The sequence below is a fragment of the Cryptotermes secundus genome, unplaced genomic scaffold (assembly GCF_002891405.2).
Source record: "Cryptotermes secundus unplaced genomic scaffold, Csec_1.0 scaffold448, whole genome shotgun sequence".
NCBI lineage: Eukaryota > Metazoa > Arthropoda > Insecta > Blattodea > Kalotermitidae > Cryptotermes > Cryptotermes secundus.
Window position 1 is genome coordinate 127,640 of NW_019731577.1, and position 25,800 is coordinate 153,439.

Consider the following 25,800-nt stretch of genomic DNA (forward strand, 5'->3'; position numbering starts at 1 on the left):
TGGTCATAAACATCGGTATTGCCTTTCCCGAATGTTGAAAGATTTGGATATCTGAAAATTCCCGATCATTCATGAATACTTCCATGTTTAAAAATATGCGGCTTGGTCACTGACATTTGCTGTACAGATTTAGATGTTCTGTGTCTGAGCTTCTCGACACAAATATTATTCTCCTAAGAATATTTACACTATAAAATATTTATTCATGAAAAATGCTTAGAAAATGAAAACGACAAATTCCAGAAGAGCGTCCCGCGGCCCAGTATAATTGATGCCAGGGCCCACTACTGGGCCACGGCCTGGCGGTTGAGAAGCACTGGTCTAGACACACAACCTCCTTACTAGCGTCAGATAAAAGTTGCGGCTAGGACAGTGCAGAGGGCGAAAGGGCCCTCCCCTCCCAGCAACTCTTATCCCCATCAAGCATAACAATTCTTCTGTCAGTGCAACTATAATGCCCCTAGGTACGGTCTGTTCGACTTTGTGGCATATCCCCACAGGGCAAAGGCATACATTCCATTTCTGATGTGGGAGCACTCACAGGGCAGATCTCCAACCATAAGGTGACCATGAGAATGTTGCTCGGTAGGGGAACTTAATAACTTAAATTTGTTTAACACGCGGAAGTATTCTACGTATTTCTAAAGTGCAAAACTGCACACCAATTTAGCCGGTGATCGAACTATGAACCCCTAACACTTGCATCACAATTGTTAGTCATTTACTTTTACACACACGTTCTATGATGAGGTATGGTGGTCGTGAAGGAAAAGAAAAAGAAACTCAATCTCAGTATTTTAACGGATTTACACGTTTTCAGCCCTCCTGACTATTAAGAGCGGCTTCTGGAAAAATATGTTTGTCTCCCTCTCTCTCTGTATGAACGTGCGCATCTGTAGGCTTATGTATGCTAAAAATGTGCTTCGCTAGCCCTGGATGAATGGACGAACTTTAGCCATACGATTATTTGGTGTTTAAGAATGTATCCACCAGAGGTCGGTGAACGGAGAACATGGACATTCTAGCTCCAAAAATAAGGGCCATTCAAATGGTACCAAAAACCTGCGACTTCGTCGAAAATCGGGCGTCACCTATTTCTATCAACTTTCACTACGCTGTGGATAGCATTTCCATAAATAAAACTGCGATGTTGGTTTCTTCAAGAAAATAATACACGTTCTCTAGCGGCTTTGAACCACCAATCGTGGCTACGAAAGTAGGAGCAATGTCTTCATATTGATTCTTATCCCTGTGGATTATCCCACTTGGCTGTAGTAGCATGCAAACCGTACAGCGCCCAACACAACAGTTAGTGTTTAGTAACACATACACGTTAGAGAACACCAAACACAACACAAGGAGATCAGTTGTACCTGGTGATGGTGCTGTTGAGATGTTTGTCGGACATAGCTGTTTCTCTCCCGACCGCTGTTGGGGCTGTTTACTGTGAAATCCAATTTTGTGTAACTCCGCCTCAAATCTGGGGGCCCAGTGAAGTGATGGTGCTGATTATCATTCATCACTGCTGTGGTAGATGGCAACACTGACACCTTCATTTACTCGTATGACTCTTTGAATCAACTTAACTTGAATAAGACACTGTTGCAATTCTTCTTTTTGAATGCCTTGTAACGTAAATAACTGTTGATGTTAAAGACAATTGTTGTATGCCATTTCGGTAATTGTTTTGCAGCTGCTTCTTTGGCATCAGACTTCTAATATTGTCATTCTTGTTGTGTTTTTATATTCAGAACTTTGATGTCTGACTCGACATTAAATCCATTTCAAGCCCAACACTTTACAGAACGTCACTTGCAACAATAACACAACAAACTAGTTAGAGAGTTCTACAGTGTAGCAAAACTTCTTCCATCTGAATTCCCAATTGGTTATCTTATTTAAATATATGTTTATAATTATAAATTCAACCGGTTATGTGTGCAGGATTCTAACTTCGTGTTTTCATTTCCGGTACTCAAAGCCACGTAAATTAGGGAAAAATAAAATCTGAGTTTATATTATTATAATACACAGCGACACTATAAATAAAACAGGCTACAATATTATATTAATTTTAAAAGGAGATCTCAAAATCTTATGAAAATATACATTTTGATTCAGTGTTAAATAGGTGTTCCAAGTGTTTTTAAAACAATTTACTATTAAAAAATGTGAACAGAGTTTTTTAACGCCACGAATATGGACAGTTTTTCACGTAGTGAATATACAAATGCATCGTTATCAGAACGTCTCTACTTCTCAAACAAGTTCGCAAACTTTCCAATATAAATTAATTTATTTATTCACTTATTTATTTGTGTAATAATTTATAATGGGTTAAATCACCTCTTTCACACACACCACGTCTTCTCTCTCTCTCTGTTCTCTGGAAAATTATAAATGCTTCTCACGGATAAGATTTCTGAAAATAGTGTAATTCCATGCGCAAATTTTCTTTCCTAACTCTTAATATTTCGGAAATGAATCTTAGGAATTCTTCTATGTAACTGCCTCAGAATTTAATATTATTCGAAGTATCGTACTTCTAATTCTGGAGTCCTCACTTCACCTTCTTGCACACTTCACTTAATTCGCCGGACAGCAGTCAAACGAGCGCATGAAGTCAGTTCATTTATTGCGTCATTCTTTGCGAACTCTCTTCTCACCCCCATGCCGAAGGTTCAGAACAAGGTCCTTTCCTGAAAATGGGAACCTGAAATCAGATCGACGCAGTTTAAAACAAGTTACATGCGATTTATGTTAATTAAGCACCACGCCATGACAATGTATGGGGAAGTGGAAACATAGCTCCACGAATTAATTGCCTTGGCACAATATGGGTCTGAAAAGTCAGTATGTGAGATGCGAGATTCTCACGTCGGTACCAAGATCAGGGTCTTCTGGTATATGACGACGTGCAGTCTGGTGGAAATGCAACAACGTTTAGCACGAATCGAGAGCTTTCTGACTTGTATTCGGGAGATATTTGCTTCGAATCTCGGCCGGAACATCGCCTATCCTGACTGGGGGTTTTGTGGTTTTCCTCAGTCCCTCCAGGAAGTATTGTGACGGTACCTCCTTACGTCACTACCGCATTCTTCCACGTCCTTTTCAATTCATTATTTACCAATCATCCTACCACTCGACGCTGCATCGGCTGACGTACTGACAGCGTCGTAGAATAAACCACAAAAAAAGTTGGTGAAATGCCTTCACTCGTTCAACCACCGGAATCGTGGGTTCGAATCCCATTCGAGGCATATCTGTCTACATTTCTTCTGTTTGGGTTGTTCTGTGTAGGTAGCGACTTTGTGATAGGGATGATAACCGTCCAAGGAATCCTAACAATTGTCTGTAAAATTCAGAATTTCAGAATTAATTCTAAATGGTAACAGGCCAGAAAGCTTAATACGTCAGGATAGAAAAAAGTTGATCTTTGGTGTTAACTAACTAACTTCACAGTGCTAAGCCCTTCTTGAGAAGCCGTCAATTGTGCAGTCACTCAAAAACTTTCCAGCATTTTATGGAACCCGAAGGTTCATTACAGTGTTCACATGAGCCCGCCACTGGTTCTTGTCCTGAGCCAGACAAATCCAATCCACACCATCCTATCCTATCTCTCTAAGATCTATCTTAATATTGTTCACCCACCTACGCCTTGGTTTTCCCAGTGGTTTCTTTCCTTCTGACTTTGCCACCAATATCCTATATATATATTCCTCTTCTCCCCATTCATGCTATATGCCCTGCCCATCTCATCCTTCTTGACTTGATCATTCTAATTATACTTGGTGAAGAGTATAAGTTATGAAGCTCCTCAATATGCAGTTTTCTCCAACCTCCTGTCACTTCATCTCTCTTCGGTTCAAATATTCTTCTCAACACCCTGTTCTCAAACACCCTCAGTCTACATTCCTACATTAATGATTGATCTTTGGTGCTACTAAAAGTAAGCGGCGGATAATAGCCCTTAAATTGAATAAAATTAAATTTCCATAATTCAGTCTTCCCCAAATTTAACAACGAAATCCGCTTCCTTTGGTTACAGTTTCCCCAGAAATTAAATTCTGAAATATTCCCGTATTTCATATATGTGTGATTATGTTACCATATAATAAAGATTTTACGTGTTTCCTGTTAAGAAATTTAACCCAAAGACAAGAAAAAACCCAAAAGTTCCCGACAGATTTTCGGATAGAAGAGTGGGAAGCGCGCCGCATTCCGTGAAATGTGACATGCCTACGTACAGACAGGTTATTTTGGATTCCTTAGACATTTTAGTTCATCGTACGCCCGGGCCTCAAGTAGCTAGATGCCAACATGTTCTGTGAAGGCAAGGGTGTTCCTTTGGCCAGGCCTTAACCATTCCCTCGGTGTGGTCTTGGCTTGCTTATCGACGCTGTCAGCAGCTCACAATGAACTGGAGAGGATTTGGAAGAAAGTGGTTATAGCATCATTTTACGTACTATTGCGGCATTTTCCTGGTGAGCTGAGGAAAAACACGAAATCCCTCATTGAGGGTAGATGGTTTCCGGACCTAGACCTGAACCTGCGACCTTCCGAACACGGAGAGTCCTACCAAATTCAATACGACGTTAAGGGCAAAGATATCCCTGTGACAGGCCGTAGAGGCCCATAGGGATGTGAGACGTCGAGGCTCCTACATTTTCTAGACATTCGGTTCACAGATGGCAGTAAGATTGTCAGCATTACGCGCCGCCCGCCCTTTACCACCCCCCAGGAAGATTCCTGGTACTCATTTCTGTTAGAGGCTGAATCGACCCCAGGGCCATAGTGCGGCTAGGATTACGTCAGTTTGAAAAATCAAGATAGCTTCCTTGACTAAGACGTTCAGTATATAATTCTGTATCAGACTGAGGTTGTAACGCCCTGACGTTTGTCGCCTCCATCTTCAGGGTCGGAGATTAGGACAAACAAGAAACCAGCTCAGATTTACGCCTGATTATTCAAGCTTCTTTCTTTGTTCACACTTCGACCCTGAAGGTGAAAGCAGTATGTTCTTCCGAAACGTCGGGCTCTTTAAGAACTATTCGGCGTTACAGCCCAGAGGACCGTACCCTTCATAGTTACCGCTATGAGAGCCACAAATCCAGCAATTCTCTATGAAGGAGGAACACAGCATATTTCATGACGGCATTTGTGAAAATGTCTGGTTAGTAGTACGCTCTAGCGAGAAGTGACCTTACTACCCACTACATGAGAAGTTGGACTGGACCCAAGAACAGCCACAGCTGAGAATATTTTTTAAATGCCACTGCAGGAGATCGAAACCCGGCCGTCATGCTGTAGGCACTGAAATGAGACGCCCCGAGGAGTTTTTAATAAGAATACACCTGACAGGCAGACAGCAAGGTGATCTCATAATCCTACTTTTATTTTATCAAAATGAGGAAAGTTGGCTAAAACGCAGTTCCTACTTCACATAAACCAACGCGTCCCATTACAATTTCCAGTTGGTTAACATGGAGCATAATTGTTGGAACGCTAACAGTCGTTCAGATAGTCAGGAAATTTTCCGACTTCTGTAGACCCTGAAAGTGAACTGAACTGTACACACGGCCCCTCCACTCTATTATATAATGAGCCAGCTCAGTCCAATCCACTCCCTAATATCCTTCTTTCAGATTTATTCGAACATTGCACTCCCATATAATTCTAGATCTCTAAGCTAAACTCTTCCTTTCACGTTTCCAAATCAAAATCTTGTATGCATTTCTAACCTTTCCCACAGGTTATATTAGGTGTAGGAAAAATTAGTTCCCGAGGGCATTAAGCGATATAAGAGCACTGACAAACATGCGTCCAGTAACATATGAAGAAAACAATCGAACTGTGTGTTTTCTGCGTTCATTTACGTTATAAAATTTAATTTAATACAATCTAAGCTTAAAATAATTTTAATAAAATAAGCGTCCTTAGCTATGTGCTGTTCGGCAGAGTTTCGGCCTTTACGAACGCGTGACAGTTTCTGCAGGATAAATGGAATGGCAAGCCGATACGAGGAGAGCCTAGGAAAAGAGGAATGAGTGTGTGAAGCGAGAACAAGCTTCACTGCCTGTGCCGTGAATGGAGGAAGAAGACTGGAAATGTTAATTATGATCCCTTAATTTCCTCTAATTAAGACATGAATTCGACATTCGTACTTTTATATCCATAAAAGAATAGTGACCCGTAATTTTCTCTCTGTGTGTTATTTTACGGCCCGCCTTTGCGGTCTAGCGGTCAGAGTTCCTTACTACAGATCCAGAGGTCCCGGGTTCGATTGCTGGCGCTACCAGATTTTCTGAGAAGTAGTGGGTCTGGAACGGGGTCCACTCAGCCTCGTGAGGATAATTGAGGAGCTATTTCAAGGAAATAGCAGCTCCGGTCTAGAAAACCGAAATTAACGGCCGTGTGGATCTGTTGCGCTGACCACTCGACACCCTCTATCCACAAAAGTTGGCACTAACTTCGCCGACAAGCGGCGGTCGCTCGGTCGGTATAGTTCTTTTGCGGACTACAGGCCATGGAGTTTGTGTTACTTTACGACCCTGTCAGTATTTAGACCATATAGAGAATAATAAATATAGTATTATGATTGCATGGTCCGTTCTAAGGCAACGGCTGGGTAAACACATTTCCGTGGCAACAGACACGCAAGCAACAATCAAAGACATTGTTGGAAACGGGGTTCTCAACAAAGTCAGTGCCAAGGCTATATAGTGAGAGCCAGCAGCCGTGGGTCGTAACATAACTTTGACTTTGAGCAGTGAACAATCCTGAGGTGAGATTGGACAGTTGCCGTCATGAGTTAGTTCCGTAGTCTAGGGGTAACGTTCCCACCACGTGACTCAAGGTACGCGGGTTCAAACCCGGCGGAGGTCGTGGAATTTTTAAGGGCGGAAAAATTCAGGGAGCAAGTCCTCCGGGAGGGACTTTAAGCCGTGGGTCCCGTGTCGCAGCTTTACGGCACGTAAAAGAACCTCATGTCCCAAGGGAACCACTGGGCCAAATTCAGGACATTTCCCGCCCAACAGTAGTCTCTAACGTCTCTGGTAGATGGGGGAAGCATCGAGATACCGCTGAGCCAGTAGAGGCCGAACTCGCTGGCTTAGTCGTGACTGATGGCACGCACCAGTACCGGTAGGGAATAGAGACTGGTAGAATATTATAGCGGGACGCACAATGAACCAACAGTTGGTCTAAGTGCATGGGGAAACCCACCCTCTCTAAATACAATACAATACAATAGTTGTGAGACAGTCGCCAGCAGGTAAGGACGTGAGCACGGAAGCAGAGGACACTGTTGGAATCCGTTACCAGGTAATGGCTGGTAAAGACATAGCACACTTAGCCGAGTGTGTGAATTAACGAGAGCGTTATATGTAATTGCTTGTAGCTACGATTTATAAGAGCACAATAAATTCAATTACCAATTCAAATCCCGTACCTAGTCACTAACACATGATAATATGAACAGCAGATTGAAACGGATTTGAAAGGAGGCTGTCGTAGCCTATTCATGGTTTTATCCTGGTATTTGCCTGGAAGGACTACAGAAAAACATAAAGAACCTCAGTTAGGTCAGACGGTGCCCCTGTCGAGATCAGAACTGGGCACCTTCTGAATACGAGACTACAGCGTTAACGATATGCCAACCTGCTCAATGTGGCACATGAAGATTATGTGAGCCGGTCTCACGGCCGTCAACCATAGCAGTTGCCCAAACCTGCTCTATAACCATGGGCACAGCCAGGATCATTAGCAACGGGGGAGCGGATACAGCACGAAAATTTGCTTACACATTTATGTTTAAGTCATTTCAGCTTATTTTTACTTGTTGCCATAAAGTATTCAGGACAAAAATATGTTTAATTATTTTAATTCTTGATATTAATAAATCTACTAAAAAAGGTAACGTTAACCCAGTGCTTAAGTAATTAAACATTACGTCACGAAAACCTGTGGAGGAATGGATGTATAGATCCACGTGTTCTTGATTTCGGCACTAATTGGAGGTGAGTTGTCAGCTTCAGGCCCCAGTCGCTTTATCCCGGGGAAATAAGCCCCTCTTTCCCATTGTATATGAGGCTGTGTGAGCCCCAGAACCGGTCTGGACGACGTGGAGAAGAGAAAAATCTTGCATCTTCCGGGACTCGAACTCCAATCCCTCCGCCGCCCAGCCCTTAGCCAATCGCTATACCGACTTCGTTATTCCGGCATTCTTGGTATTAATAACAAACTTCATGGAGCTGAGCGCTTCTTGAGAAGTCGCCAGACCTTCCCAACATTTTACAGAGCTCGAAGGCTCATTACCGTGTTCACAAGAGCCTTCCAATGGCCCTTATCCTGAGCCAGATCAATCCAGTCCGATCCATTTTCATACTATCCACTCACCTACGTCTTGGTCTTCCTAGTGGTCTCTCTCCTTGACATGTTCAATCTACTTATACCTGGCGAAGGGTACAAGTTATGAAGCTCCCCATTATGCAGCTTTCTTTCTTGGTATTAATATTTGGTATATTTCCAACCTTTTTTACTTTGGTTTTTTTTAATGAATTGAAGGTGATGCAATGCCTGGCTTGCCTCCTCCCCGGCCCCTATGCCCATGACCTACACGCAACATCGTTAAATTACAATAAACTCAAACAAAATGAATACACAATGATTTTTTGCCTGTGCTCTGTGGGAAGCAATTCAGTGGTCCAACCAGATGAGGGGGCATCATGACGGCCGCTGCCTCCCGTCAGCGGGATTTCCGCACCGCGCATGGCGTTTATTTTAGGGCGATGGATCATGGGATGGACGTCTGCAGTCGACCGCTGGTTCCGTACCCCGCACCCCGGACACACCAGTGTGTCACTTCTAGACAACGCTAATTTCCATACACATACATTCATAGCTAAAAACACATCAGACGTTATTTGCTTACACATGAGTTGTTCAGGAGTCAGGATAGCTCAGTCGCTACATAAACTAGGCTAACTACACGTTATTTGCTTACACATGAGTTGTTCAGAAGTCAGGATAGCTCAGTCGCTACACAAAGTAGGCTAAGGGCTGGACGACCAAGGAATCGAGGTTTAATTCCTGGCAGGAGAAAGTGATTACTCTCTTCTCCACAGTGTCAGAAACGGCTCTGGTGCCCACCCAGCCTGTTTAATGGGCACCGCATGCTCTTCCCCCGGGGATAAAGCGGTCGGGACGTGAAGCTAACCACTCTACTCTATCTAGTGACGTGGCTACGAATCCGCAGAGCTATTTCTTCATTCACCCATGCTTTGAATGGTGTGGTGCTTAAATAAAACACAGGGGGACACATTTTAAAATAGTTTTACTTAATTTAACTTCTTGCGATTTTTCTGCGTTCGGAGTCGAAGAATTTGTATTTTTAGTTCAAAGAAGCTTCCATTTGCTAAGATTATATTCAATAGTGTCGAAAGATGCGATATTTAACGAACAATAAGCTGGAAAATACGCAGAATGGATCGATCGTGGTGTAATTTACAGCACTAGCACAGTATCTGAATGAAGGGTCTCAAGAAAACCACCAGAAACCTCAGTTAGGATTACCTTTCTCCCGAATAACCACTGAAACGCTGATGACAACAGCTGTACTCGTCATCACATATACCCATATAATGGCTATTAAATACTTAAAGATTCTTACAATATTGTATTGAAGCATACTGTTGCATTACTAACTCTAAAACTGCTTATGTACTACAGAGTCCGTCAAAAATGCAACAAATTGTTCCTTCTTTCTTACACTTTCATTTTCGACACAGCGTGTTTCGGACCTAAATGGTCATTTTCAGGTGTCTTACCATGCCAAAAGACACCTTAAGATGGCCATTTAGGGCCGAAACACGCTGTGTCGAAATTGAAAGTGTAAGAAAAAAGGAAAATTTTGTTGCATTGTTGACGGACTGTGTAGTACATAAGCAATTCTAACAATAACCTATAATTAACATCCCGTTGGCCCTATAGAGCGTCAGCATATCTTCACTTGAGTACCGGAGTGTCCTGTGCCCATTATCACCAACTTTGACGAAACTTGGTTTGAAATCAGGGACTCACTGCAGTTTAAGTGTGACTTAGAAAGAAACACACATCTACAAGCATGTGGAGACAGTGCAACACAAAACGGAGAATCAGATACGTGCATTGGCTATCTCACTTTCTGCAGAAAGTGCAGACAGAACTCTCAGATCTGCCCTGTAATAGCGCGAGCCCAACCCCACAGCACTCTATCGCATCTTGCAGTACAGCTCCTGCAAGCACGTGCATTACTGACATCTTGATATTCTGCGATTCCTAAACAAGGCAACGTGGGTATCTGTTCCTGTCAGGTTAACACGTTGTCTTGCACTCGTATGTTCCTTACTTTGTTTTCTACGGTATCCATAAACCGACTGGGTAAAAGGTAAACCTATCCCTGTAAGAAGCCGTAGAGGCCCACAGGGTTGTGAAACGTCGAGGCTCACAGATGGCGATGAGGTAGTCAGCCTTACGCGCCGGCCGCCCTTTAGCCCCCCCCGGAAGATTCCTGGTACTCATTTCTGTCAGAGGCTGAGTCGAGCCCAGGGCCATACTGCAGCTGGAAGCATTAGGTCAATTATTTAATTAGGAAACGAACCCGAGATCTTCCGGCTTGTAGCATAGTGCCTCAACCAACTACGTTACCGCGTGCCTCCTAAGTAAACTATTAGGTTTTAATTATCAACATTATCATCACTTCTGTAGCTCTAGGAATTGATGTGAAGTAGTTGTTAAAAGGATTTTAATGAAATTTGGTATGAAAGCTTAGATTCGATTGAACTGGCTCACAACAGAAATAAGTAAAGGGTTCTCTTTACCACGGCAATGAAATTTCTAGTTCCATAAACCGCGGATAATTTCTTGACCAGCCGGGTGACTTTTGCCTTCTCACGAAGATCTAACACAAAATATGGCACGACCGTATTATCTCGCTACCCATCTTCATTAACGGCGTGTTGCTTCTGAATCTTATTTCATTCCGGTCTATTCAGGGAGCACATGTACCTAGAGTACTATCTTCTGGGACACGCCTAGCAGGTGGCTCTACTTGTCACATGCTTTCACGCTGGCTTCCTACTCGGCTTATTCTTCGGACCTGCAGACGGAGTTAATATGTTCCTCCGAAACGTCGGTTTACTTTGAACGGACTACAGAGTGTTGTGTCCCAGATTACAGTACTCTTCATAGCCACTGCTGTGAGAACCTCAAATCCTACAATATGTACCTAAACTTTAATTTAAATTATTACACTGATAGTTTACATTAATTAATGCTGCAATGGTATTAACATACACACACTTCTCTATCGAAATTTTACGTAAAAACTACTACTCTGCAAAACAGCAGAGAGGCAAGAAGAGAGGCTACTATGAACGCACTTCCTTACAGAGACATACAAAAGTTTAGTAATTTCCAGTGATCCAAAGCCTCGCTCCTCTTGAGGTCATTCTTGTTATGGTTCCGAGGCGTAAACGACAAAGAAGGAATTGCATGAGATCACGTACAATTCAGGAAGACATGACTACTGAACGACGTATGTAATTAACACGTAAAAGATCGTAACACGATGAAAGGAGATGAGCAAAGGCATTTGTTGTATTCCAATCCTACCAACATTTGCGCTATTTACATGACGATATATATAGGTCTGTAAGTATTTGGGTGAAATTAAACCAACAGTAGCAATTGTCTTATAGTCAGAAATATAGGGAGTACTGCCAGGCAGAGGTTAAAAATAAAACGTGTACAGCTTCCTGTTGCACGCTTGAAATGATTATCTTCCCATTACAACTGCAACACACGCAACAATGCACATGTGTATTCCACATATCACGCCGGCTAAACTAAAATATTTTAAATTTAGTATAAAATAGTTCAAAACAGGTTCAGACTTCATCAGAATTTAACGTGAGAGTTCTAAATTCTAAGTAAAATATTTATCAACATAAACTGGAGCGATATTTCAAATGAAGATACTCACCAAATAGGGTCGTAATGTAATATGTAGTCGAATCAAAAGATCAAAGCTCTACCTCAGGCAGATCTCTGTCGTAATTTCACTGAATAACAAAAGAGTATGTATTATAAATCGGTGTGAAATAATATATGTCTTACTGTTATGTTCACAACACACATAAAACACAGGTCCCACAGTTATGGGATCAGTGATTCGCAATGAGGAAATACTGAATGCAATTTGTCGATTCTGTGAGAACGATTATCTCGAAATTTCTTAAATATTTCTATGGGCTCTACAATGCAAGGAGTTAAATATAGCCGGGTGGAATGGAAATAACACCTCGGAAAGTAAGAGAGACGCATTTCGTGTTAAGTTATATTTAAAACTTTTGAGAAAGTAACATGACTCTCTTAAATACAGGAAATGTGCGATTCTCGTATAATTCAGATTACTTAACAAGATTTTCTTACCGTAACATGCGAAGAGAAGCCTGAAAAACGTTCGTAAATCGAAAGAAAGTCGTTCTGAAACTTTTCATCCGTCGCACCCCACACCCTCCATCTCGTTGTAGCAGGCACTAGTGAGTGTAGATGGTAGCTCTCAGAATGCTCACAATTGGACAAGTAGAGGCATCTTTGATGCAAATCGTGAAACTGTTCCACAGAGGAGATATTGTCGGCACTGTCGAGCCAGATATATCCGCATTACGTTTTAGTAATGGCAGTGGGGGTCATTATCAGCTGATTATTTTTTTTTGTTCGTGAATCGTTGTGGTATTTCGTAAAGCGGACGTAGTTAGAGCTAATCGCCTGCGTAATTCACGGCAGGGTAATTTAAATGTTGTGTATGTCGAAAATGGAATAATGACATCAAAATCCGAGATAAATCTCCAAAACTTCTATGTTTACAATTCGTCATTCGGTCAGAAGGAAGGAGAGGTGAGTGCGTAAGTGGTTTTTTATGTTCTGTACTAAGAATCCAAACAGTAAGATTACTTGTGCATCAACAGTCGTGCACGGAACACTTCTCAGTGTACATGTTACCTGTGATAAATGCATTGTTTCATTCATGCTTTTCACTAGAATGAACTCTCTAGGACCACAACAGACACCTTGTCATAAGGAAAAAACCGGATTTTGTATTATGAAATTATGTAGGATTTGAGGTTCTCACAGCGGTGATTATGAAGAGTACTATCATCTGGGATATAATGCAGTGTAGTCCGTTGAAAGCCGACGTTTCGGAAGAACATATCACCTCCATTTTCGGGGTGGAATAAGTCGAGCAGGATACCAGGGTGGAAACAGGTTGCCTTTCAACGGACTACACGGCGTTAAGTCCCAGAAGATAATACTCTTCAAATTAAATTATGTTTATTGAAGTATAAAATTAAAATCAATTAACTATGCCATAGAAGATTATAATTTTTTATTTCTAATTATTATTCCTAAGTATTTGAACTTCATATCATCTTGCCTTCATGTTTTGATTTTCCCTACATTCCTATAAAGAGACATGGATGTAGACTTAATTTGCCCTGTCTACCTTTAGACAGATTTCATTAATAACATGTAATAGAGTCTAGGTATATTGCTTTATCATATTTCATATTTATCATATATCAAAATTACAGTATTCTTGGATGTGACACCATATAGTGTAATAGTGTGATAAAGAGGTACTGATGTTATGGAGAAACATGCTCCCAAAACTTTAGTACCTGTCAACCAACACATGGTATCACATCCCAGAAGAAATTGAATGTATCAGTGGTTTAGGACACACATATTGTATGTCCAATATGCACAGCCTTCAGTAAATTCACATGATAGCTGCTGTGACATGTTCTGGTATGACACACAATATTTGTTTTATTCTCTGTCCCATCTGTCCCATGGTTATTCCTGCACTTAATATGTGCCAAACAGAGGTGGCCCATTTAACTACCAAGGGCATTCAGCAACTCTAACCAGAAGTGGACATGCAGTATGTATGCTTTAAATTATTGGTGTTTAATTTTGCTGAATATCCAGATAATATATTCCTGCTGAGCATGACTTATGAAATACATGTAGTGTCAAACCATTGTCAATATTGGTGAGCATATTTATAAAGGTAATCTTTATTGACATTAATTATTTTAATTCTTTTTTCAGGAGGATAAAAAGATTTTGTTCTATTATCCGCCAAAGACTGATTTTGATACGCAGATGAAAAATGTTGGACTTAGTGAAGCAATTATTAAATTCACAGAGTAAGTGCCACATTTCAACCATATTAGTTGCACACAACCGATGCTACTCATACATACTCGAATAAATGAGACATGGTACACAACGGTTGCCCCTCAATTTACATTATAAATGAACTCCTCATATATAAATGTAATGATTTAAGTGGAGTTGTTCTTACGCATATATCAAGCCTCACTTTTCTTTATGAAATTAATTATTACTGTTATTTCTCTGAGAGTATAGAATCATCATTAGTGTAACATCTCATATTTTTATTGTATTTAAAGAATTTGTCTCTGAACAATTTGGCGTAGGCATTTACACTTCAGTTTTGTGTTGTGGATGTGACCAGTTCAAATCTCTTCTGGGACACATGCTATCCTGACTGAGGTCTTTCATGATTTTCATTAATGCCTCCAGGCAAATCCCAGGATGGTACCTCAGGTTGAGCCATGACCCTTCCTTCCACATCCTTTTCAGTTCATTATTCATTAAGTCATCCTACCATTCACTGCAGTATAGTCTAAAATACAGACCATCATTAAATAAACTTCAAGTAAAATTAATATATTTAAAAAGAGTGAAGTTTCATATTTCATTTTCTCTCAGTAAGGCTCCTTGTAGCAACCCAAACATGCTACAACTTTGTTTCTTCCCTGAACTTCTCCCAAAGTCTTGATTGCATTAATTTGCTGAAGAATGTGATGTAATAAGAGCTCAAAATTCCCAGCAAAAACCTTGGCTTGATGGGCTCGATAAATGAACAAGACTTCTCCTACTTCTCTTTATGAGGCTCAGCTTCCAGTTGATCTTTTGTTGTACAGTTGCCTTGCAAGTTGACCAACTCCTGCATATTTTCCACATCAGCTTCCCTAAAGCTGACAATTCTGGTCATGTAGAAGATGGCTCACCTTGTGTTGCTGATATGATCGCTCACAGGACCCCTTGTGAAGTTGCAACCTTGGTCCATATCATTCACGACAGTCTGTTCGTGCACAGTCACGTGATGTCTGTGCATGCATTACAAATGAGCCTCTACTCATGTCATGTTCATAGTTGCATTAACCCTTTAAAGACTGAATTTCTTTTAAATAGTACATAAACCTTCAATTCATTCCTCACGGGAAACACATCATGTCTCTGCTACAAAGCCCAACCGGTTAATGCTGTTTAGGGAAATAATCGCTGTTTATTGTGAGAACCATACGGAACACATAAATACACTGTGTGGGCAGAATACAGAGATCCAGTTTGTACCTGACAGGAAACACGTTACATCTCCACTACAAAGCCCAACCAGTTAATGCTGTTTAGGGAAATCATCACTGTTTATTGAGAGAGCCATACGGAACACGTAAATACACTGTGTGGGCTGTATACAGAGTTCAGTCCGTACCTCACAAGAAACATGTTACGTCTCCGCTAAAAAGCCCAACCAGTTAATGCTGTTTGGCGAAATAATGTTTATTGTGAGAACCATATGGAACACATAAATATGCTGTGTGGGCAGAATGCAGAGTTCACTTCGTACCTCACATGAAACACATTACGTCTCCTCTACAAAGCCCAACCAGTTAATGCTGTTTAGGGAAACAGTCCATGTTTACTGTGTGAGAATCATATGGAACACATAAATATACTCTGTGGGCAGAGAGTTTTGTTATGTTAAAGCAGGTGGTACATATAGTAACCACTGGGATGAAGAGGATGAATGCAACAAAACATGCGTAAGTTGAGGAAATTCTGGTTCACTGTTCAGTATAAGATCATGTCACAGCAAAGTCGCATGAGAGCTGTACACTATATAGTTTTTCAAGTTTTTGCAACTTAGTAACTGTTAACATTATGATTTTCAAGGTTGTGACAATGCATAGTCTTGTATGTAGGTAGCAAAGCTTTGGAATGACATGCCACTTCCATCTTTAGTTGGATCTAAGTTATCACTTATCTTGCAACCTGGCTGTATAACCCAACCATTTCCTCAAGCTACACACTTCAACCCTGAAGATGGAAGCAGTATGTGTTGGTATCCACACACAAGGTTACATGGTGTCACATCTCACAGTGCCACAGTCTGAAGTGCATCCTGTGCATGATGCTGTTTCAGTACCTTCAATGCAGATCAGTTGTGTGATGCACTGCATACACAGAAGACGAGGCAATTGTATCATCAGGCAGAACAAGGATTCTGGATGGTCATGGTAATCACATGTCTTCAGTTTCATAGAATGACAGAAGTGGTTTGGTTGGCTGATTTCTAATGCCATACTTTAACAGTTAAGTCAGTTAAGCTTTTAGCCTCAAATGGCTGGCATTTTTGTAAATAATTTTCTTTTCGGGCACCACTTTGGTGAGTTATGGTGCCCAGTTTTCTAGCACATCCAGCATATTTCAGTTGGGTCGGGTGATTTCAGACCACCTCTGGTATAGTGGTCAGAGTTCCTGGCTACAGATCCACAGGTCCTGAGTTCGATTCCTGGCGCTACCAGATTTTCTGAGAAGTAGTGGGTCTGGAACAGGGGCTGCTCAGCCTCGTGAGGATAATTGAGGAGCTATTTCAAGGAAATAGCTACTCCGGTCTAGAAAACCGAGATTAACAGCCATGGGGATCCATTGCGTTGACCACGCGACATTCTCTATCTGCTAAAGTTGGCACCAACTTTACCGACAAGCGGAAGTCACTCGGTCAGTATAGTTTGCTTGCAGACTACAGGCCACGGAGTTTTGGGTGAATTCAAATTGTTCCCATTCTTATTCACCAGAGGTCTCCACAGTTTTGTGAATGCACTGACATCTAGGTGCAGAGGATAGAGCTTTGTGGAAGATCAAAAATGGTACCTCATTTTGCCTGTAATATTGTCACCTTCAAATGTTATTAGTCAGCTCCTGATTATGTTGCTGCAGTCTGTCCAAGTTAAACTGTATCTGAGACATTTTCGAGGGTGCATCATTAGCAGACAGTGATGTAGATCATTACATCTTCATTAGAGAGTTGCTAGAACCCACTTTTAACATGTAACAAGAAACAAATTCATATCAGAGATCTTGTTGGACACACAATACTTTTCTACAAGGTTACCTATTGAAAGTATGACATACCCTTAGAGGTGTTTTTGTCAGTATTCTGTAAATTAACATGAATTTACTTGAAACAGCTGGCCAACATGCAATTTTTCCTCCAACAGAAATTGTGCAGATCATTGTATACATTTATAGTGAACAAAAATAACATAGCATGTAGACTCAATGCTAGGCAGTGAGAACAAAACAAATGAGACAAACAACCACTACTAGGCTGCCAGCAGACATGAGTGCAACAGAGGAACTCTACTCGCTTCATGCAAAGGGGTTATAAGGAGGACAGTTGAAGCAAGAATAATGAGTTGATAGTCAGGCAGTGAAGAGAAGGCTTCATGTGATATTTGGAATGTATAATTCAGTGAGCCTGTTATAGTCCCTGTGTTAAAATCCATTACCAGGAAACGGCTAGTGGAGACTGTAACAGACTGAGGACACTAGTCTGTTTGTGCCAGTGATCTGTAAAGCCTAGTCATGAGTCATGATTGTATAAATGGTCAATAAATCCAATATCTAATCCAAAACCCCATCGAGAATCATGGTTATGCACATGACAATATGACTGATAGTAAACATTTTTATAAATGTTGTAAATTGAAGTCTCTCATGTGTCCTTGTTTCCAGACACTGAGTATTCCATTTGTGACCAAAGTGAAGGATGGAACTGAATATTTGGAGTATCAAAGTGATGATGTTCAAGACAACGTTTACCTTGCTGTCTTGCGACAGTCATACCAGATGTTCCGTCTCTTCAAAGGTTCCTTCACTGCTATTCTTAGTAGCAGTGGGGCTGATGTGACACATCTCAAACAAAAACTAGACCACTTCTTCTCCAGGGTGAGAGTAAAGTATTTTCTTATTCTTACATTTCATTAGGCAGAAGCAGTTCAACAAGTCTGTAACTAGTGCATATTCTCACATTTCTGGATTGGTTGCATCCCATGATATAAACACTTGTGACATCATGTGGATACCAACGTTTTGGAGGAATATTCTGCCTCCATCTTCAGGGTTGAAGTGTGGAGGCAGAATTAATTTGTCAGAAGAATCAACTGCATGATGTGTACAGTTAAGTTAGCAATAATGAATTGTATAAATAACACTTCTGCACAAATTAATTTATTTTGTTTCAGTACTTGCTTACTTTGAAGCTGAACCACTCGGATATCCTAGACGTATTCCAGGGTATCCAGTTTCTTCCTCTTGATAAACAAACTTTTCTTCATGTCCAGTGCTTCGTTAATCTGATAGAAGCAACATTCGCTCAAGTGAAACAAACAGCATTTCTCTACAACGATCAGTTAGTTTGGTAAGTGGTTAGGCCATAAGATTCTCTTTGTAATGAAAGTCAGGAAAGTTTTTCAATTTCACAATTCATGTTTGGGTCATTTAATACAGATATATGTGTAGTATAATGTAGTGTGTATAGCTATTGCTATGCAACACTCATGAGATGGGCAGTTATACCAGACCCGTTTCTGGGCAACAGCTGGGTAAACACATTCCCATTGCAGCAGTTATGCATGCAGTAGCAGAAACCCAGTGTTGCCTATGCAGTCAGCACCGAGAAGTTATAAAGAAGAGAATTTGGACAACCAATTTAGTTGAGCTCTGCAAGGGAGACTGAGAAGAGATGGCAATATGGTTCACTTGATAGTTGTCAGTTGAGTTCTGCATGGGAGACTGTGGACATAGAACCTGAGTGCAACAAGCTGAAGAATCTCCACTGTTAGAAGCCATTGCCAGGGAATAGCTGGTGAAGACACAGCAGGCTGGAAAAGGGTGCTGTGGAGATTAGTGATAGCGCTGTAGTTACTTGTAATTCTGAGTGGTGTGTATAAGTGGTCAGTAAATTCATTCTCCAATCTATACCCCATCTATAATCACACTCCATACACACATATGTGTGTTTATTTATATATATATACCAAAAACAACTGGAGATGATGGAAGGTGTACTAGTGAAATTAAATCCAGGATTGCCATGGCAAAAGCTGCATTTAGCAAGAAGAAGAATCTTTTTACCAGGAAATTGGACTTAAATTTGAGGAAGAAACTAGTGAGATGCTAAATTTGGAGCATAGCTCTGTATGGGGCTGAAACATGGACAATTAGGGCAGTAGATCAGAAACATTTGGAAAGTCTCGAAATGTGGTGTTGGAGAAGGATGGAGAAGATCAGTTGGACCGATTATGTGAGAAATGAAGAAGTGTTAATTAGAGTTGGTGAGCAGAGGAATATCCTGCACGAAATAAGAAAACGGAAGGCTAATTGGATTGGTGATATTTTACGCAGAAACTGCCTTCTAAAAGAAGTTATCGAAGGAAAGATAGAGGGGTGGATAGAAGTGACAAGAAGACGAAGAAGACGTAAGAAGATGCTGGATGACCTTGGGGACAGAAGAGGATACTGTCATTTGAAGGAGAAAGCTCTAGATTGCATTAAGTGGAGGAATTGTTTTGGAAGAGACTGTGGACCTGTCGTCTTGACAGATTACTGATGATGATATATATACAGTCAACCCTCGATTATCTGGGATAATGGTGGGCATGGAAATCACGATTAATCGAAAACCCAGTTAAGACAAATGTTATTAAAAGTAGTACTGTAATACTGTACCTTCATAATACTATAGGCCTACCTGTATTCAAATTTACTCAACCTCATTTTTATGTCATCTCATGACCTATTTAATACTTTTTTTACGTTATACTGAAGTGTGAATTAGTTATTTCAATCACAGTGTTCAACAACATCCAACACTTTTTACAAATATTCACACTTAACACTTAAAAGAATTAATATTGTTGTTTGCTTTTTCGTGGCATTTTCCTTTTTACAGATATCCGTATGAAACCTACGTAATATTAGCTTGTCACTTAATAAACTGTTCTCTTCACTCTCAAGATAGTCTAGTAAGGATTCCAAATGATTAAGAGCAGCACCATGTGATATTTTCTTATTAGCAGCACTGTCCACCTCTTCCTCATTCTCACTTTCTTCCTGCTCTTCTGGCTGCACCCCCACTGAACTTACGGTTTCATCACTGCTTAACATTTCGAAGCCCGGCTCACACAAGTTTCTGTTGAATACTTAACACAACATGCTTCCTTTTACACCCTGACATTTCGCTAACGCACTTGAAGATCGATACAAAGAGACCAACTGGGGCGGTGTATCTGTCCTTGAAACTTTCCACAAATCCTTGCATTCTTTCACCCCTATCCTAGAACATTGTGTTAGCTTAACATGACCAAAGAATGCAGAGCTTGGTTCAGACTAGTGCGAAAATAGTGTTACAACTCACCATGTGAAACAAAATTGAATGAATATTAAGCAACATATAAGCCTCAAAAAAGCCCAGTAGCCCCGGTTAAGCCGCAAACCGGTTAATTCGCCCCCAGATAATCGAGAGTTGACTATATATATATATATAAAACAGAAAGGCGTGTATGTATAAGAAGAAAGGCTCCATGGTACAGTTCTGAATACAGTGGAATCCCATTTAATGTTTCTTAGTCTAAGGTTTTCCCTCATTTAATATTCAATTTCAGTGATTGGCTGCAACATTCATGCTAAATATTTTTATTCATGCCAGACTAGAGCTTATTTCAACATCTGTCTTGTAAGTGGCCATGCTTTCTATATGGAAAGTACTCATTAAATTGTTCTCCAGGACTGGCATAGAACCTGAAGATATGCAAGTTATATATAGGTACTTGGTCACAAGTCTCTTACCTGCACATCTGGAGACAGAGCTTCAGGGTGGCTCTATGCCAAGGCATCCTACATCACCATTCTCAAGCTCTCATTATGGCAGGTCAGTTACCACTTAATATTATGTTTCAGCATCCTGTTGCACTGTATAGATCTGACTTAGGGATTTCTGCACCATCTAAGTGTAATGATGTTTGATGTTCCCTTATTGAACACTATTTCACCTTATGTTTCGGCCTAAATGGCCACCTTCAGGTGTACAGGTCAGGACTCTGCTACTAACTGCAACGCGGTTTTCTTTCCTCCTATTGTTTTGACACCAACACGGATACATAGCCTGATATTCAAAACATTACAGGAGACAAACACAACACACCCCACACCCGAGGCAGCAACACAACTGACGTCAAGAAAACACCCACAACAAGAAACTATGATGGGTGACCAGCACACAACAAGAACATTCAAGGCAGCCATAACCAGCAAACCAAACAAAACCAAAAGTCACCACATGCAACCCACACAACCAAAAATAACCTGAGGCTACTGCAATAGGCGGAAAGAAAACCGCATTACAGTGAGCAGCAGAGTCCTGAACTGCAACAACCTGTACACCTGAAGATAGCCATTTAGGCTGAAACATATAGTGAAATTGTGTCCAATAAAGGAACAATGAAAAACACTGTATTTAGACGGCACAGAAACCCCCAAGTCAGTTACCACTTTACTGCAACTTACTGGAATTACACTCCAGATTATTGCATTTCTTGACTTTGTCCATTGTCTAGTATTCTCAAGCACCACAGCACTTGAAAAACTTGGTCTCTTTCTGTATCTCAGATGAGAAGGTGGTGGGACACCTCTACAACTGGGTCCTTCAGACAGAGCTGATCTCAATAACTGGGATTCTAATGGACCTAACTGCGTAGGTGTCTGCTTACCTGTCACTTGAGGGCAGTAACAGATCCAGTTTCTGAAATATTGTGTTATTTCAGAATACTAGGTGATGGGCAAAATTGACAAACAGTAATTTTGAGTGTAATACATTACTTTCAGAACTCTTTGGAACTGAGTGTTGTAATTGTACTTGTCTTTTAATTCAGCACTTTGGTCTCTTTAGTCACCATAATGAGAACCTCACATCTTACCATTCTGAATGTTCACTAAGAACATTTTGGGCTATCTTGTAACTATATTTTTCTGGTTGTTGTAAATACAGATGTACATCATGAATACTGTGTCTTCAGATTTGTTACAGGTCCTCCAAACCTCCAAGATGCTTCTGGAAATAGTTGGAAAGTTCCAAAGGTTTACATCAATAATGACATGACACCAGAACTGTATCATCTGGTTGTGTACAGAGCTCTTAGTGCAACTGTGTGTATGTTTATTGAAGGTGAGCACATCAGATATTGCTTCTCAATAGTATCTGCTATTAGAGATGAAGAAATTTTGATCATATAATGTAGAATGAAAGAATAAGGGATGAACCAAACCAGCCCTTACACTATAACTGCCTTTGATCTGTCATGCATTGATGATAAATTCCGAATTCATGATATCTGGAGAAAAGTTCGTGCTGTGTAAAACATCTTTGAGGGTACATCACACCTTGAGTAGACAATGTCACAGAGAAGCATCCTATGTTCAATGAACTCTCATGTATAGAGATAATGGTTCCCATTACATGTCAAAAAGGCTGATTTGTAAGTTCCAGTTGAATTCTGTGCACACTGTACTTGAAAAGCTTGTAATAAATACCTTTATTAAATAACTTTACAATAGAATTAACCATCCTTTTGGACGTTCTTGAATTACTTCAAACACAGTGTTTTGGAAACCGAATCTGGTCTACCATCAGGTGTAAGGATAGAAATATTCCAGTACAGATGGGCCCTTTAGAAAGAGAGTTACTGGGCCAGTAACCACCTGATGACAGAAGCGCATTCACTTTCCAAAATGTTTCATTTGAAGAAACTCAAAAGACAATAGAAAATTTCCAATACAATAATCTTGTTTGTTGTAACATATGATCATCAAAAATATTTAAAGACCTAGCCTAAACAAAGTGCTATTTATTATCGCAGGCTCCCTACAGTTGAATCTTGACTTCTTCAAACGTCTGGATATTTTCCTGGGACCACATCTAACAACGTTAGTATCGGAAGTTGCGGAACATTGCAGCAGGCAAGCTGCTAGCAGCAGCACAAATTCTGTGGATCCCAGCCCAAAGTTTGTATACTTCAATAAACTTAATCTGGCTCAGAAAAGTACAGTGCATCTCGACAACAGACGAAGTGGTAATGTTGCAGTAACTCCAGAAGTTCTGCGGTTACTTGCAGATATCAATGCTGATAAAACAAGGTACAGTTAACACTTATCATTTCATTTCCTTTATTGAAGTGTGCATGGCCTTGACCAAATTCTCTCCAAAGCAGATTAATACATTCTTTCTCAATCCCATCACTTGAACTGAAATTGACTGTATTCCACTGCTAATCCTGTCAAGTGATGGGCTCTTGCCATCATGTACGTAAACTAATTTTCTTTGTCACTCAAAAGCAAAGAAACTTCACATGTGGCTTGTCAAAATATACATTTGTTGATTTTTTTCAGTTGCCTTCCTCCATTTCTGTTTTGACTGCAGTAAATTCAGAATTCACTCAGTAGAAAAATAGCAGCAGATAAAACCCTAGCAAAGGGGGCATGGCAGATTCAAGAGGTGTTATGTAATTCACACATTCTTCATGAACTGTACAGTTAATACAATTAATTTCTTCTCAGAATGTCCACAACTGGAGAAATAATACTGAAGACGATGAGTGATTATTGGGTTGTGGGCAAACTGTCCAATCTCCGGGAATTTTATGTTGTAATCCATCAAAAGAATGCCAACCTCATAGAAATAAATGGTAAGAATATTCAAGGAAGCCAGTATGTACATTGAACAGCAGAGAAGTAGTCTACATTACATATTTTGAAAGTCACAGTGTGGACAAATGTTGTGTCGTCTTTGTTTGTTTATTAATGTATAGCTTATTTAATGACACTGTCAGTAGTTCAAAATATAGTGTCAAATGGTGGTATGGTGAATGAATGATGAATTGGGTAGGATATAGAAGGAAATGGTCATGACCTATCTGAGGTACAATTGCTGCATTTTCCTCTAGGGACTAAGGAGGAACATAAAAGTAGTCAAGTTAGGATAGGAAGTGTCCTAGCTGAGATTCAAACCAGGCATCTCCCAAATACAGGTGTGAAATGTTACGGCTTAAGCCAACTTACTTGGTTATCTGGTTCTCTTACATCGTGAGTCTGTCGTCCTTTCAGATTTTGCTGTCCAGTTTGCATGGCAACATTTTTATATTAAAAAGCTCAAGGTTCCTAGACTTAGAACATGAATAGTTTTTCTATAACTTCCACATCTCCAGATCTATGCAATACAGTTTTCTGATATTAGAAGACATTGTAACTGAATACACTGTAAATTTAATGTACAGCAGTCGCTTGTTAACTATGGATTTCAACTATCCACGTTTTTACGTTAGTGTTGATTTTTACGTACACATGGAAAAATTGGTGACTTCTGCATGACAAAGACATCTGCATTTGCTGGTGGCAGTGCTGTAATGGCAAGTTGAATCTCATCCATTCCCACATCCTAGTTCTGTAAGTTTAATTTAAATATTATCTCATCTATATCTAGATCTCCCAAGTGGTCCTTTTTTTTTTAATTTGCTTAGTGGGGGGTGGAGTCCAACTGGGTCCACTCAGCACAGCGGCCACTGATTGGCCTATTGTAGCCTGCCGCCAGTGATTATGATGGAGAATTTGGTGGAATGAAGATTGGCAGGGGAAACCGAAGTACTCGGAGAAAACCCGCCCCAGCGCCCCTTTGCCCACCACAAATCCCACTTGACCAGACCTGGGATCAAACCCATGCCACAGCGGTGGGAAGCCAGCAACAAACCACTTGAGCTGTGGCGTGGCTTAAAATGGTCCATTACTGTAAGATTTATATGTACTTAAGACTGCCATGAATGTCAGCAATTGCAGTTCTCATGATCCCCAGTACAAGGCCCTAGCATTGTCAGTCACATTTCAGAAATATGGGAGTGATGTATACGGCCGTTTTTACTGTATTCAGCTGGTCACAGGTTGTACCTGTAGCATTAAGGTACAGTATTTTCTAATTCAAAAACATTTTGGACTTTAATATGACTCAGTTATTATTCATTTTTACAAGTTCATAACTGTACATAGGATTTAATGTCATTTAAATTAACTGTATTTTATTTTTTCAGATGAAGTGAAGAGGCTAAGTGACACTCAGCTTCATAACATATTCTTCCACGATTAAAGTGATGGCCAGTTAGTGAAACTTTAATTTGAGGGTTGCTATGGCACATTATTACATTATTATGTGAATTCTAGTGTACTTTTAACATCCATTCCAAGTGTACTATAAATTTGGTGTAATTATCATACATCCATTTTACTATGTAAATGTGTTGTTATTAAAAAATAAATATTTTACAGAATACACCAATTATATAACTACTGTACAAATTAAGGTACTAATATATACAGCTGAAACTTGGACCCGTATAAAAATAAGCAAAAGCAAGATCCCGACGAAGAATGTAAGGTGTGAGAAGTACAAGGGAAAAGTAAAATGGGATAGAATTAGAAACAAAAATGTTATAAAGGAAAGAAAGACTGATGGCATACCAAAATCACTTTCTTATAACCAGTGGGGCTGCAAACATT

The 25,800-nt window shown here is 40.3% G+C and overlaps 2 protein-coding genes across 6 annotated transcripts in view; one reads left to right on the forward strand and one right to left on the reverse strand.

The window, feature by feature from the left end:
* Positions 1 to 12,604, reverse strand: part of LOC111867153 — a 79,597-nt gene extending 66,993 nt beyond the window's left edge. Inside the window, exons 1-3 of one of the 5 annotated variants that reach the window (XM_023856736.2) lie at positions 12,472 to 12,604; positions 12,023 to 12,101; positions 1,374 to 2,713 (exon numbers count right to left, since the gene is read on the reverse strand). In XM_023856736.2, the coding sequence (XP_023712504.1) occupies positions 1,374 to 1,556 (183 nt within the window). In that variant the 5' untranslated portion in view covers positions 1,557 to 2,713; positions 12,023 to 12,101; positions 12,472 to 12,604. The remainder of the gene's footprint in view (positions 1 to 1,373; positions 2,714 to 12,022; positions 12,102 to 12,471) is intronic. The other 4 variants (XM_023856735.2, XM_023856734.2, XM_023856733.2 and 1 more) reach the window with 4 other exon arrangements.
* A 94-nt stretch (positions 12,605 to 12,698) lies between these two features.
* Positions 12,699 to 25,573, forward strand: LOC111867151 (vacuolar fusion protein CCZ1 homolog). Its single transcript, XM_023856729.2, has 10 exons — positions 12,699 to 12,939; positions 14,158 to 14,255; positions 16,343 to 16,436; positions 17,938 to 18,150; positions 18,447 to 18,622; positions 20,990 to 21,133; positions 22,278 to 22,426; positions 23,118 to 23,394; positions 23,815 to 23,942; positions 25,335 to 25,573. Exons 1-10 carry the CDS (start codon positions 12,865 to 12,867, stop codon positions 25,388 to 25,390), a joined length of 1,410 nt encoding a protein of 469 aa, XP_023712497.1. The 5' UTR covers positions 12,699 to 12,864; the 3' UTR covers positions 25,391 to 25,573.
* The last annotated feature ends 227 nt before the right edge of the window (positions 25,574 to 25,800 follow it).